Here is a 16,591-nt window from a genome sequence, read left to right as displayed (position 1 = left end):
GATTTTCTATTTATAGTAATGGTGACCTTGACCTTTGACCTTCGGCCCTGAAATGCAATAGCAATGTATGATGTCTGAGCTCAATCAACCTAAAGAAACAAGAGTTGTCTCACAAAAACAGCTTTTCTATTAATAGTAACGTAGACCTTGATCTTTGACTTTTGGACCCGAAAAGCAATCTCAAGTAAGCACTATTGATAAGAAAGCACTGTATGATGTCTCATTTTGATCGACATAAAGAAACTCAAGTTATTGCACGGAAACAGATTTTCTATTTATAGTAACGGTGACCTTGACCTTTGGACCTGAAAAGCAATCCCAAGCAAGCACTTTAAGTAAGGAAGCACTGTACGAAGTTAGAGTTCAACCAACCCAAGGGAACTCAAGTTATCGCATGGAAACCTTGTTTCGGACAACGCAACTGCCAACGACGACGCCGACAGTCAAAGTGATACCTTTATGTTGTCTCTCGCTGCAGGCAACACAAAAAATGGCAAACATCCTCACAGTGATGTCCACAAAATATGGAACAAATCATTTTTAAAAGAGCTGCATTGATAACTGAGTTGTGTATGTTATATATTTATATTTGGTTTGCCAAAATTATAATTAGATGGCGGAGATGAAGTTGCATTACTAGATATGAAAGATTTGTAAGTATTAAAAGACGGTAGTCTTAATGTTTTGATTATACTGTCTAACAAATAACAAAGACATACACACGATGTCAGTAAAGAGAAGTCGCATGAGGAGAGTTGAGAGAAAAAAACATTGTAATCATTTGGGTTCCTGAAATTGTACCGATTGTACCGACAGATGTTAAATCCTGCTCATTTGGACACATTTCTTCTCTGCGTCAATAAGACGCATGTAAAAACAGGGTCTTTCAGCACTTTTCTCAGACTGGTTTTACAAAAACGCTTGTAAATCACGGTTATTTGAAAACTTATCTTCAACGTCTCTAAAGCGCTTGTAAAACCATGGTCTTTCAAACTCTTTTCATTCATCAGGGTCTTTCAAACGCTTTGTTCCAACAGTTTCACGAACACACCTGTAGCTTTTTGTTTTAGTAAAACAATTGTAAATTATGGTAATTAAATCTTTTTTTTTTAAGTGTCACTGAAATTCTTGTAAAATTATGATCATTCTGCACTTTTTATCATTGGTCTTACTTCAATGCTTATAAAAACTTGCTCATTCGAACTCTTCCATCTGTATCAGTTAAACACTTGTAAAATCATGTTCATTCAGATGCATAATTCCTACAGTTTTTGAGACGCTTTTTTTTCATCTGTCCAACTACAACGTTTGTAATATAAGGTAATTTAATCCCTTTTCCTGCAGTCTGTCACCTAGAGTCAGTGTGATTAAAATGCTATTTCTTAAATCTCTCACTTAAATGGGTGTGATGTCGGGGTCATTCAAATGTTTTAATCTATCATTGAAACACTTGTAAAATGAGTGTCATTCTTGTACAACCCGAGTCATTTTCTCAGCTGTTTCAGGTCATTCAAACCTTTCTTTTCAAACAAAAAATAATATTTTTTTGTCAGGCTTTGACTGAACTGCTTGTAAAATCAGGTTCTAGAATGCTAAGATCACTAAAAAGCTTGTAAAATCTGGTTCTAGAATGCTAGGATCACTAAAAAGCTTGTAAAATCAGGTTCTAGAATGCTAAGATCACTAAAAAGCTTGTAAAATCAGGTTCATTCATATGCTACATGTATGGGCGATAAACCCTAAATTAATATGAGTGAGATGTGAAAAATCACATCGTTGTACAGGTTAATAATACAAATCACTCCCTAAGTTAATATCTTTCTTGATCAATAACCTGGAGTTTAATGTAAATGAAAAAACAATAAAAGGAGTAAAATTTCTACAACAGTTTATTACCCTCAAAGCACATAAGAAGAAACTTATTTCTTAATTTTCATTCTGGGTAATGCATTTTGAGTCTGAAAAATTATCTGGTATATTCAAAGCATCAAAAAACTTTGAAAGAATCGAGTCTATTTGGAAACTTTTGTCCATAGACATGTTCACAATTTCAAACCTTTCGTCTCAAGAACCAAGTAATTGGCTAGATGAAATGCAAACAAACAATATTATTACACACACACACACATTCGCTCACTTGCATATAAGTCACTAAAGATCTTAGAAAGGAGTACCGGGAGGATCCTCTTCATCGGCAGTTTGCTGTTTGATATCGGTGGAACCCTGGAAGTAATACCAACCACGAACATCCTGTCTGTCCAACATCACACGCTTCACCTGGCGCTCAAGTAACCTGCAAAAATAAATTCATAAAACTCTAAAAAAAAATACATTGATATACTGAAATTCTAACCCTTCACAAATAGAATAAATGAAAATGAGAAACAGAATGTTTGACATTTCAGAACAGTCCATACAACCACAGAATTTAAGTCCATGGTAAAATAGGCATGTTTATTTTTTTTACTGGACATGCCAGTAGTAAGTATTGTACATGCTCAGAACCTCATCAATGCTGTGTTTTCTTGTTCCCAGTTAAACAAGCCATTCAGATTGATATGACTCGCCTGTGCCCCGCTTTGACCATCAATGCGCACATGTACATTGTAGTACACTGAATTGGATTGAAAAAATAGCTCATATGATGTAGTTTTCACAGGAAGCCAAGATTTGTTTCATACATTTGTAGATTGATCTCAGCAACCGAAACAATGTTATGCCACGATGCCATCAAAAGTCTCACACACTTGAAAACGCAGAGGAGGGAGATCTCCTACATTGGGCTCCTAAGATGTTTGCAAATCTGTAATATTAGTAGGGCTGCAACGATATACCGTGCGACGATAAATCGATTCACAATACTTTGAATACGGTACCAAACAAATTATTTTTGGGAGGTTACAATACACAGGGTCTACCATATTTTCCTGAGTTTGTCGTTTCTGAATTGAGTCTACTCATATCAATTACAACATGGCGATTTACAGCTCCAGCTTGGCATGCACGTCGAAAGACGTGAATCGTGTAAAACTTTAAAGTCGTGCCTATTTTGGACCGAGTCTGATTCCAGTTGTAATATTGCCATTTAAAATTTGCAACATATCTTTTCTCTTTGCTTCTACTGTTACTTCTAGTATATGTATCATGATTCGTATCGTATCGTATCGTGACCACAGTACCCTGACACGTATCGTATCGTCATGTTAATGTATCATTGCAGTCCTAATAAGATGGTCATAAAAAGAGTGGAACATCAGTTGAATTTGACCGCCCTGCAGGTTTCACCGTAGCAAGTTAAATGCCAATTACCAGGTAAGCCTGATGTAGAACACAGGGTGGATGGAAAAAATATCTTCACATTATCATGCATGCATTTTGTGCAAGCTGAACTAAAATCACCTGTCTCGAGTCTGGTTCTGTGGTCAAAATTGACTTGCAGCTTAATGCAGCATGTATATACCTGGTAGTTGTTTCTTATTGCATCTCTCATACTTTTTTGTAATAGAAAAGAGGAAGGAGGGGTAAGCGAGTGAGCTGAGGTGGCACTAGCTTTTATTAAAGGTATTTAGGTAATGTGTAAAAATTGCTTGTTAGAGTATGTGTTGTGGGCGGGGAGAAATGTTTCTAAGGGTCAAAGATGTACATGTAGCCCTAGAAAAGTGCCTCACTGCCATCCTCGGCCCCGCACCACTCCACTTCAGCCTGTGCCTGGGGACTGGTCTTTTAATGAAAGTTGTCTTAACTCGTTCACCCCTGAAGACACATATGAATTCTTCCAATTCAAAAGTTGGGGAAATTTTCAAAATGAAATTTCAGGGGTGAACGAGTTAATATACATGTAGGTTCAAATCTCAATGAAATCACTAAAAGTGGCCTCTTAATACAGGTGGTCTCTTAATGAAGGTGGTCACACGAGCAGGTTTGGCTGTAATGATATCATGACAGTACAGAGAGTGCACGAGAATGTTGAATCCGACAAAACACTACATATATATTTTAACTTTTACTAACCTTAATCTTCTCTTCTGGTCCTGTTCGTACATCATTGCCATGTGGACTTCGTAAAGCTTCTCTGGCGAACGCACGATATACTTCGCTATAAACCTGGTGATGGGATGCTGTGAAAACAATAATTCAGTATGACAACACGGACACTATTGAAAAGTATACACATTTATATCCCAATTTTCATTGTCTCATTATTCTGGTTTCATTGGTAGTCATAACTCCCTTTATACTTTTATTATCATTATTACATTTTTAACCACCAATCAACACAGTAGACATAACTAGGGCCAATAAAAGGTCGATAGAGCATGCTAAAAGAAATGACATCATACAAATTCAAATGATGGTAGAAGACAAATGCCAAAGTGGCTACGATTATAAATAAACAGATCAACAGTTTTCAGGTGGTTTAGAATTATAACAACAGCAACAGTTTCGAAAAGAGATTTGCGATATAATTATGTAAATTTTTCCTGTGTTGGCTGAGGGTCAATGCAATCTAACAACAGGTGTTTTACTGTCAAAGGTTTTTGACATGCTATGCATTGAGGCTAATTTTGGGCTCCAATAAATAATATTTCAATTATACTATTTCTCTTATTGTCTGTTAGATTTATAGTCTTGTCAACAGTAAATGCAGGTAAAACTGGAAATAAGTTGGTGAATGGAGGGAGAATTTTAACTCTAGCAAACAGAACTGTAAAAACTGGTGTAATTTCCACACTTTTTTTGAAAAATTTAATGCCCAAAGTGGGGGGTGTGCAAAATACATAAGTGTAGGCAATTCCAAGTTTCTTTTTCACGAAAAAATCTACGATTCTGGCTGACCGCAATCTTGGACATAAGAGATTATCTCCTTTGGTACATGGAACTTAAAGACAAATGACGATCAACAAATTTATTTATGTCAAACATCAATAAAAGATACAGTTGATACACGATGTGTTGTTACCCGAGTTTATGTGAAAATTATTATCAAATAGGTATACATCTTCTGGAAATCAATACAACTGACAATAGACGAATCAACGAATTCTGGTCAGGTATATGACGCCATCAAAATTCTCAAACACAGGTGTATATCTTAGACAATGTTTATAGGTTACCAAACTTAACCTGTAACAAGAGGCCCAGAGGGCCTGTATTGCTCACCTGAATATTTACAAATATTTCACTTGCAAACTTTATCGGATCCATTTGTTGAAACTACTAGCCAAATAATATTAAATGATTCTATGCTTTTTGGTTCTTCTTCAGAACTTGTTTGAAAGTGTTTGACATATTTTCCCTGTGACCTTGTCAGTCCTTCTCAAACATTGTTGGCTCTATCCCAAGAAGCTACAAGACAAATCTTATGAATCCATTCCTTTCGATTATTCAGAAGAAGTCGTCTGATGTTTTTGACATATTTGACCCCTGTGACCCTGAAAGTATGTCAAGGGCATTTTCATTCCTAAACTTTATCGTGCTCAATCTAAAGAAGTTACAAGCCAAATATTAAGTTTCTATACCTTTCAGTTCATCAGAAGAAGTCGTTTGAAGAGTTTGACACATTTGACACCAGATACCTTGAAAGTAGGTCAAGGTCATTTTCATTCTCAAACTTTGTCTGGCTCTATCCCAGGAAGCCACCAGCCAAATATGCAGATTCTTATATACCTTTTAGTTCTTCAGAAGAAGTCGTTCGAAGTGTTAGACACATTTGTTCCCCGTGACCTTGAAAGTAGGTCAAGGTCATTTTCGTTCTGAAAGGCTGTTGGGCTCCAACCAACTTAGCTTTTAACCACACATAATGACTCTAGGCCTGTCTGTTCTTCAGAAGAAGTTGTTTAAAGGAAAAGTTGACGGATGGACACCGGACGGACGAAGGACACTGCACCATGATATAAGCTCACTTGCCCTTATTAGGGCAGGTGAGCTAATAATGTCTAATTCAAAACAATGCTACAATAGTGTGTCGCAGAGGAACACAGTGAATAAATGGATTTAATCAAACAAAAATGGACAAATTATGACAATGAAGAATTTTATTTTACATCTAAATTATTTACCTTGTGATATTCCCAGGTTTGAGGGTTTTGATCCTCAGGTAAATCCGTTAATTCACCGTGAGCTGAAAAATATTGAAATATACAACAATTTTCAATCCACAATTATTTAAGAAATATTCACTATCCAAGTTTCATTAAACATTGAAAAAAAAATGAAAAAAAAAAATTCCAAGAAAATGTTAAAGGCTTACTTTGGTATCGCTTAATTGCATACGTACGTTGGATAGACTATAATTCAAGATAAACAGATGAAAAACATTGAATGTTCAACATGTATACATTCAGGTATAATAATAATTTTAAAAAATTGAGGTTCTTATATATATATATCACTTTATCACAACCTAGGTCATAGGTTGTCTCATTGCAGTTCATAAATTAATTATCTGTGGTTATTGAGTGATTTGCTGGGCCTTTGCAACCAGCCAATATCTTTCTTAACTCCCTTGGGAGCAAACATTTGGTTTGGTTTGTTTGTGTTTTACGCCCTATTAACAGCTAGGGTCATTTAAGGACGTGCCATGTTTTGGTGGTGGAGGAAAGCCGGAGTTCCTTGAGAAAAACCACCAACCTACAGCCAGTACCTGGCAACTGCCCCACATAGGTCTCATACCCGCAATCCAGTGGTGGAGGGCTAGTGGTAGCAAAATGTCAGATGCCTTAACCACTTGGCCACCGTGGATTATTATCCGTGGTTATAGGGCCTTTAATTTCTAACCAGCCAATATCTTTCTCTACTCCACGGGGAGCATACAGCCGATGCTGCCATTTAGGCGCTCACAGCTACCATTCAATAATTCAAGCTCTGCCCAACCACATATTCATTTACAGCTGAGTAGACTGGAACAAGCGGAGTAAAGTATCTAGTTCAAAGATACAACACAGTGCTGTGACATGACTCGAACCCACAACCCTTCGGTCACGAGCCTGGCGTCTGACCACTAGACTACCGTGCCTAATAATGTAATTCATCTGCCTTCCATAGGTGACATGACTAACAACAACGGCACTTGACCAATTGTTCGGGCTTATTGGATGATCTGTAAACTGAGAACATGTCAAGATTGACAAACCATATTCACTCCAACATAAAATGGTCTGGGGTGGATGTTGCAGTATCTGTGCTGTAGCATTCAAGTGAGGTGGCACTATAAATGATACCCTTGAAAGCACGGTCCCACTATATATATAGCTACAAACAGAACACATTACATCTCCAGCACACACGCAGGCATACACACATAGGGTGATACTAGCAAGGTGTAGCATAGGACAAGTAGTTAGCGCCTGATAAGGCAGCTTCTGCGAATTCCTCAAAATTGTATTGATTAATGTATATCTATGCACTGTAAAGTGGCTTATGTTAGCAAGATAGGGCGCTATATCAAATGTTGTATATTATTAATATCGTCCAGAGTTTTGTTATTTAATTCTCTCCTTGCTGTCCCCCTTTAATATCTGGCCTTTACAAATTATTTTTTTGCAATATCAGGCTGATATATAACTCCTGTTTTTTTTCTGTGAAAGAGGGCTAAATCTCTGATGCAGGGCACTAAAGATGATAATATCTGACTTACTGCTGAACAGGTTGGATAAAGTGATAATCCCTAGAGCTGGTATGGTTCCCAAAACGAGGAAGAATTGCTGTACAAAAAAAAAATGTTGACAATTAGTGACGATCAAGAAATGTTGACAATGTTGATAATTAGTGACGATCAAGAAATGTTGACAATGTTGACACAAGTTATTACAAGTCAAATTTTTTTATACTTTGAATAACATAACAATTCAATGAAAACACAATTTGTCAGACAGTGTTTGTGCCAGCAAAACAGGTAATATGACTGATAATTGATTACAGGCTGGCAATAATATTGTAATACCAATTATCACATTGCTGATATCGAACTCATGATTCTAGGAAAGAAGTTGCTTAAAGCAGTATGGCCAAAATATCCCTCTGGCCTTGCAGAAATATCTTTCTTTTCTTGATAAAATATACAGATGTGTCCAGCTCCCATAGTCCACTTAATCATGAATATGCCAATTTTAAAGCAGATTTTTTCCTTAGTTTTGATAGATGCATCTGTGCATGTGAAATACTACAGGGGTTATTCAATTGAAACAAACATATCACCTGGAATCAATTTAGACTTGTTTCACTAATGTTTATGGGTAGTTTCCCCTACAAAAGAAAAATTCACCTGTTTTTTGAAACTCCCCCATGTGCTTCAAAATTCCCCTATTTCAACAAGAAAATAGTATTTCCTTCAAAAGTATTTCCCCTATATGTTTTCTTTAAAATTCAACAGTTAAAATACATAATACAGCATACATTTTCTTCACATGATTTGAACAACAATTCTAAGATTTTAAGCTTAAAATTGTTTATAAATTGGAATCTTTTACCTTCATGACGCTAGCCTTGTATCAAAAATACAGTTTCCCCTAAATCTGAAAAGGGTACATTCCCCTAAAACCTAGATTGATCCCCGATCACCCAAGGCAACAGTACCCAATGTACACTGCTAACTAATAAATGTCTTTATTTTATTTCCATTTTTTTTTTTAACTCATTCACCCCTGAGGACACATTTGAACCCTTCCAATTCATTCAGGGTCAATGAGTTGAAACCCATACAATTTATTGAGAAAAATATAAAGGAAATATCTGTATCGTTTCTTGTTTTAATAATGATCAAATTACAGATATTTTCCTGACAGGTGCATTTTGATCATATTTGCTCTCAACTAGGTACAAAGGGAGATACATGTACTTTGGAATATGAAACTTGAAAAATGTCTTAAGTGTTCATGAACAAAATTACATTTGGTCTCAATGTGGTGCTTTGAGATTATAAACACATAAAAAGCAGTAAAGTGGCTGTACAGCGATACACTAAGCTTTCATTTGGCCTTTCAGAGTATTTTTTGACTCCCAAAATGAGCTTTGACTTTGGGTGTGAAAGGACGTGTCTATTTCGCACTTATTTTGACCCTTGAAACTGCAACTACGCATTGAGAATTTGGAAGCTGTTTTTTTCCAGCATGACTATGACTTTGATGATTCATTCCATAAAGACGACCAAACCTTCGGAGGAATCTAAGAAAATACATCTGTCCAATTGGGCTACAGTTACAGCTAAAACAAAATTCCGGGGTCACTGGTTTCCCGGCGGAAGAACACCGACACCACTCTCCATTTACAGTAACGGCCAAAACTAAAATTAAGCGGAGGTTACTGTATATACGAACAAACACAGTGACACCTCTGGTGTTTTGTCTTAAGTTGGACAGAGATTCTTAAAAGGTAAAAATTGGTTTGTTCTGGCCCGATACCCACCACACCATCTCTCCACAGTCGATCCAAGTATAGACCAGTCCTCATCGGCATAGCCCTGCCTGCTCCCCCTCTGCACGACATGATAACTGCAAAAGAAAAGAAAAAAGAAAAATTGCAACCAAAACTTCTGAGATTTACATTGATGTACTCTACTTTTTTGGTTTAGTTCGGTTTGTTTTTGTTTTATGTCCTATTAACATCTATATATGGTCATTTAAGGACGTGCCATGGTTTTGGTGGTGGAGGAAAGCTGGAGTTCCCGGGGAAAAACCACCAACCTACAGCCAGTACCTGGCGACTGTCCCACGTAGGTCTCGAACCCGCGACCCAGTGGTGAAGGGCTATAGTGGTAGCAGAGTGTCACACGCCTTAACCACTTGGCAACCGCAGCCCCTATTGATGTACTCTACCCGAATGAGTATAGGCCTAGGTGATACTACTTTTAATGTCAGAAATATGCAAAGCATGTACAATGTGTACATGACAGATGATGATGATGTTGATGAATGATGATGAGGAGTGTAAAAAAAGTTTACAAAACTGTTAAAACTTTATAGACACCTTTGTTTAATTTTAATATGTTTGAACAGTCATGTACTAAGCAAACATGTACTTATGAACAATGTCATATATGTTTTGTCTTGTCTTGAAAACGATAAAAAATATGAAAAAATAAAAAATAATCTGTTTTCGGTCATAACAATGGACAAGTTTTTCATTTTGGATCGCTGATAATTTCACCAAATATGTTTCATTTTAACATGCTATGTTTCAGAAAATTCCCGTCGATTCGAAAAAGTACCTGGAATCGAGATGGAGGTCAATTCACAAGGCTGATGTCAACCTCTGACATGAATATGCGAAAAATGGCAGTATGACTGCAAAAATCTTTGAAACATTGAAATATTGTGTGTGTGAGAAAAAGGAGATCTGTGGAGGATAATACATTCTACAGGGATCGAGGCTTTTGAAAGAAACATTATCTACGTTTCCAATGGTATAAAGCATTTTTTGTACACCCCTTACCTAGAAATTTGATTTTTGATGCGAGGAGCATTTTTACCAATTATATATCTGAACTCTCAGAGATAATCCTGGAGGGGGCCATTGACCCCTCAAAACTGAAATTGACCCCTCCATGTTCCAATTTAATTTTAATTTTACATAGAATTTTGATATTTTCTAAAACTTTTGAGTATTTTTTTTTTACTCAAAAGTTTTAGAAAATATCAAAGTTCATTGCAAAAAATGTGATAATGGCATGCATGAAACTTTCTTGTAGAAGATTATCTTACTATGACGTCACAAACAATTCATGCTCAATTGCATTGGTCTTCATCAGTTAAGTTTTATGTTTTTACAGAGGGACAAAAAATAATTGGAAAATCTTGGAGCTGATATAGTTGTGTTTTCTTTTTGTCAGTGCATCAGGACTAATTTTATTTGTTTGATTTAGCAAAAAGGTTCAAAAAGTAAAAGTGCAGATAGTTTATGAGTATTCTTTTTGTCATCATCCAGGTTATGTTAAGATTTTTACCGGGAGATAGCTTCAAAAAATGCTCAGTAATAATATTAATGGGACTACTGGTATATGTAAAAAAAACAAAAAACCTATGAACGCAATAATTAACTTTCTAAAGTCATCTTTTTTAATCTTTACGTAATTGACTTGTACATAACCAGTCATAAAAGAAACAATTGATAAAGCATTAATAACAGATTTTTATAGTATATATGTTATATAGCCCGAGTTTCCTCTGGCCCTAACACCAGACTTACTTAGACATTTTGACAGATAGATGTCTGGTGTGGGTCTAGAGCACACTGCTATATGAAAACGTGGAATTCTCCTACACCTTTTGGTATCGGAGAGTTATGAGATGCTGACAACAAAAATCTACTATGACACAACACATTGATACAAGGATCATTTATTGATCCAAATCAGCTCTTATAATCACCAACAGCTGCTAAATTCCGTCAGTAGAGTCCTCGATTTTCAGTCGTTCAAAATTTACCACCTGAGAGAACACCATTTTTGTAGGTCATTGGGTAACTAATCAACAAACCGTACTGATCCGGACCGAAAATGGAATATATTATTCTTGTTTAGAAGATTTCAGGACCGCATCTTTTTGTTAATTAGTCAACCCCCACACCAGACATGTATATGTCAAAATGACTAAATCTGGTGTTTGGGCCAGAGGAAACTCGGGCCACATTTATACAGGCCGTTTTCGTTTAAACGGTTAAACCGGTCGGACCACAGTTGTTCGTTTATTAAATAAGGTTGGACCTAGTAATCTGATGCTGCTTTCAGGCGAGACTCGACAAAGCCTTGCAACTTATATGCAAGGCCTGCATAAACATTTGCAGGTCCGCCAGGATTTATACCCGAAATTGTTACATTCATAAACGGCCGAACCGGTTGTTCCGCATAAACGAACAGGCCCACAGTGTTAAGTCTAGTTATTAATGTAACTATCAATTTTTGACAGCATGACTCTCGAGTATTTCAGACTCCTGTGCTATGAGCAAACATAAAAAAATATGAATAAAAATAAATATTATGTCCATATATATTGCTACAAAGTAAGAGGTAGTACAGAATGATGAAGTTTTGATAGACACGATATTTCAATAATAAAAGGAACAACCCGAACTCATCGCTGTGTTATGTAGTTGAAGAGTTCTACCGGTGCGTCTAATTACCCAATACTACCCAATACTACCCAATACCACCCAATACTACCCAATACTACCCAATACCACCCAATACTACCCAATACTACCCCATACGACCCAGTTATGAACCAAATACTTCTTTATTACTGTGAAATATCACCTTTGTAGACGTTATTTACTTCCATCTGCCATATTTTATCGGGAAATATGCGATTTGGTGCCGAAAACATCACCGAATTGCCGTGACTATGACCCAATACTACCCCATACCACCCAATACTACCCCATACGATCCAGTTATGAACCCAATACTTCTTTATTACTGTGAAATATCGCATTTCTTGAAGTTATTTACTTCTATATGTCACATCCTATCTGGACATATGCGATTTGGTGCAGAAAACATCACCGAAATGCCGTGACTAGGGGTTCGACGATTTACAGGAACGGGCAGGATCGGGCAGAAAACTATTAATTATTATATATACATTGATGAATATATATATTTAATTAGATACATTTAAGTATCATTATCGGGTATAAGATATATTTGATAAAAGAATTGCAATTACATGATACTATATTAATTCTATTCATGTCATAAAATGGTGTTATTAAGATCATATATATAAATTTAGCAGGAAATATTTAGAAAATTTGAAATTACTTTTCATAAATGTTAGTTATTCAATTTTGTTAAACATAACAGTATCAATTATATAACAATGCTGGAGAAGAACCTTCAGTTAAATTAGATACTCAAATACTACGAAATTCAAAAAGTATATGGATTGTATATGATTCGAAGTCCTTTCAATTACTTGATTAACTCACAGATAGTCTGTTTTGGACAAGCTAGATATTTTTTCCATATATAGTTCCCTGACCAATCTTATGAAGGGTAGACGAGTAGGTTGTCATTAAGTAATGTAAAAATTAAATAGATTAATAAAAGGAATTACGTTACGCTTCTTATACATCAATCCAGAGACGTATATATTACATTACGTAATATATACGTCTTTGATCATCCGAAAGCAAAATACTAAATGACATGAAAACTTGATTCGACTCCCAGAGATACTGTATACACATATACTTTATTCAACTCGTTGGCCATCTCAAGTAAATGTGATCTCTATAGATACATGGTAGATACCGTGATGTTGCAATTTTATTTAACATCTAAGTCCGTGATCTAAATCACAGTTACAGGTAAATATATATATTATAATTTAATTTTATAATGTCTTCCGAGGAATTACAAATTCCACTTGCAAACCACTTATATAATATGTACAGAAGACGTAGCAGTCTATGTGATTAGTTATAATTTTAAACAGTGTCTTGTAAGCCATTTTAGGCTGAACATCATATACAATTACATTTTCTATTTAATGCATTTGTTAAATATGATACCAGGTGTCAATCAGAAACATTTTTTTATGAAAATAATCTTCCGTTTAAATATAATTAGCTACTAGTTAGTGTGAATTTAGCAGACCTCGCTGGAAGGGGGCTCCCCAACCCTTGGAAATCTAAATTTCACTACAATGTAGAACTAGGAAATTATTCATTTTATTTATCACCATTGTTATTGTTTTTTTAAAGACATCATGTTTTAAGGCAGTAAATATAAAAGAAACCTTTTAACTATTATAGTATGTAATATGTAAGGACAAAATCCAGGAGTTTGTTAGGTAGGGGCTGTCCCAATCACCTGCTCTCTGGATTGGCACATGTGATAGTTTGTTTTAATTTATTAATGTATTATGTATAATAGCTGTTCTTAACAAAATTATGATATTATAAATTATGTAACTATATGTGTTTATACTGTGTAACTATATACTTGTACGATGTAATTGTGATATATGACACTATAATAAACAAAATTGACTTGACTTGACTTAACTATATATATATATATATATATAGAATATGCAATGAAGACGAAAACGGAGATAAATTTTGAATAGAATTGGCAAATAGAGGATTTCCCCCAAAATTACTTGTAGTCAACTAAATTAGAACAAATGTTTAAATAATTTTATTATGCAATGAACGTTATAAACGTATTGACGTACATGAACATTCTACGGATTTTTTTTTATTTATAACAACTATCGATATAATATGTATAAATATAGATTTGTTCCAATATATACTAAAGATACATGGTCGTGAAAAGTAAATCTACTCTTACTAAATACTCGTCAAATTTATTTAAACAAATTTAAGTCTTTAAAAACATCAAGTTATATGAATGCATAACCACGGACTTTATCTAATTCCGTGTACAATATCTAATTTTAAACATAAACTTAGTCCCGTGCAATTGAATAGATTCTTGATATATGAAATCCATTTAAAATCAGCGAAATCATTTTTATGTAAATTCAGCATAAGCTTGTACATTATACTAGACAATTTATTTTCACCTGTAATTAGTTTATACCAAAACATTATCATTCTAGATTTAATTTCAATATCCAGCGAGTACCTACCCGTTTCACCATATACCATTATATTTGCTGTGGAGCTACGTATGTTTAAAATTCTTTAACAAAACTGTACACGTAATTTCTCAATCATATTGGTATTTTCAAACCCCAAAATTACTTTTTGAAACGTATATAGATATTAAAGCATGAAGGATAAATATATTTTCAGTTGTAGAGTAGCCTTTCCTTAAACCAGCTTGAACATTGGAACAAGAAGTCTATTGTCTACTATTACGGAATTAGATAATCAGTTTTGACCACATCGGCCTTTGAAAAAAAATGAAACTTAAAGCGTTTCACCGTGTTTCTTTCTTCTTTACATATACAATTAATATACAGTATCGTTTTTCTATAACAGATAAGGCCTAACAATCCAACATATGGACTTCAATATTTATTTACGTAAAACACGTATTTCAATTAACTTATATTTACATATAGAATAATATTTAATTTTCAGATTGATGTCCCTTTTTTGAGTTGGAAAATTGCGTATTTTCTTTTTTTTAAGATCGTAGACGTGATGGGATTGTAATCTACACATTAACACCAATTAATTCACTCAAAATATATTCATGCTATTTATTAAGAGTTGAGTATAAGTTATGAAGTTATTAAAATTTAGTTATCATAATGTCATTTCCAATGTTTCAGGTGTTATGACATCGCAATAACAATGTCATATATATAAATGAGAAAATAACTCAGATACATATTTATTATATATGTAATATATAATTCTCTGAACAACCCTTTTTTATAGAATAAAACAGAGACATAAATTGGAACCTCGGCCTGGCAATTTATATATATATATATATATATATATTCCGATCCTGCCCCGTTCCTGTAATTGCAATTCTTTTATCAAATATACCTTATACCAGATAAGGATAATTAAATATATACAATAAATATATATAAATAAGTCCGATCCTGCCCCGTTTCTGTCCGTTCCTGTAAATCGTCGACCGTTCTTGCCCGATCCATATCAATACAATACTTTTTTTTAAATTCTTTGCAATCCTTTTATCAAATGACGTATCTTGTACCCGATAAAAAAGATATAATAATATAAATATAAATATAATTTAGTCCGATTCTGCCCCGAATGGCGATCATGTAATTGCAATCATTTTATCAAATATATCTTATACCCGATAATGATACTTTAATGTATCTAATCAGAGACGTATAAAGCCATAACTGTGTTATATACGTCTCTGATCTAATATATATATTCATTAATGTATAGGCCTATATAAAAATTAATAGATTTCTGCCCGTTCCTGTAAATCGTCGAACCCCTAGTCACGGCATTTCGGTGATGTTTTCTGCACCAAATCGCATATTTCCAGATAGAATGTGACATATAGAAGTAAATAACTGTGACATTTCACAGTAATAAAGAAGTATTTGGTTCATAACTTGGTCGTATGGGGTAGTATTGGGTGGTATTGGGTAGTATTGGGTGGTATGGGCACGGACTTAGATCTAATCTAATTCCGTGGTATGGGGTAGTATTGGGTCATAGTCACGGCAATTCGGTGATGTTTTCGGCACCAAATCGCATATTTCCCGATAAAATATGGCATATGGAAGTAAATAACGTCTACAAAGGTGATATTTCACAGTAATAAAGAAGTATTTGGTTCATAACTGGATCGTATGGGGTAGTATTGGGTAGAATTGGGTGGTATTGGGTAGTATTGGGTGGTATTGGGTAGTATTGGGTAATTAGACGCGATGCCTTTTTTGTATTACAAAACATAGAACAATTCACGCTGAATAACATTTACCTGGTCCTACTTGTTTTGAAGCTGAAATTGTCGGTGGTGAACATCTTAAGACCGGCAAAACGGCCTTTAGTCCCCGCGCAGAGGGACGTAGACAGCTGATCACAACCATCGTGTGTTATTTTCCCATCCGATAGGTCGACAGCAAGGTGAATGCAGGACCGCACAAACCACGGACGTGATGTTCTATTGCGTTATTTCTTT

The 16,591-nt window shown here is 35.0% G+C and overlaps 1 protein-coding gene across 1 annotated transcript; it reads right to left on the bottom strand.

Annotated features, from left to right (window-relative positions):
* Nucleotides 1-1,871: 1,871 nt before the first annotated feature.
* On the bottom strand, nt 1,872-16,558 carry LOC110458853 (NADH dehydrogenase [ubiquinone] 1 beta subcomplex subunit 5, mitochondrial-like). The gene is made up of 6 exons (XM_021510808.1): nt 16,391-16,558; nt 9,403-9,488; nt 7,637-7,703; nt 6,060-6,121; nt 4,012-4,118; nt 1,872-2,293 (listed from the first exon to the last, which is right to left on the bottom strand). The coding sequence occupies exons 1-6, from the start codon at nt 16,497-16,499 to the stop codon at nt 2,161-2,163; spliced, it is 564 nt and encodes a 187-aa protein (XP_021366483.1). The 5' UTR covers nt 16,500-16,558; the 3' UTR covers nt 1,872-2,160.
* Nucleotides 16,559-16,591: the final 33 nt, after the last annotated feature.

This window comes from Mizuhopecten yessoensis, unplaced genomic scaffold (genome assembly GCF_002113885.1).
Source record: "Mizuhopecten yessoensis strain PY_sf001 unplaced genomic scaffold, ASM211388v2 scaffold9847, whole genome shotgun sequence".
In the NCBI taxonomy this organism is placed as follows: Eukaryota; Metazoa; Mollusca; class Bivalvia; order Pectinida; family Pectinidae; genus Mizuhopecten; species Mizuhopecten yessoensis.
This window is presented reverse-complemented; position numbering and strand designations above follow the sequence as displayed.

Bases quoted from the DNA above. Each gene is read 5' to 3' on its own strand.
- LOC110458853 (XM_021510808.1), bottom strand. From the start codon at position 16,499: ATGGTTGTGATCAGCTGTCTACGTCCCTCTGCGCGGGGACTAAAGGCC. The intron at 9,489-16,390 runs GTAAATGTTATT...TTTCTTTTGCAG, and splicing joins TTCAAAACAAGTAGGACCAG to TTATCATGTCGTGCAGAGGG. The intron at 7,704-9,402 runs GTGGGTATCGGG...TTTTTTGTACAG, and splicing joins GACTGTGGAGAGATGGTGTG to CAATTCTTCCTCGTTTTGGG.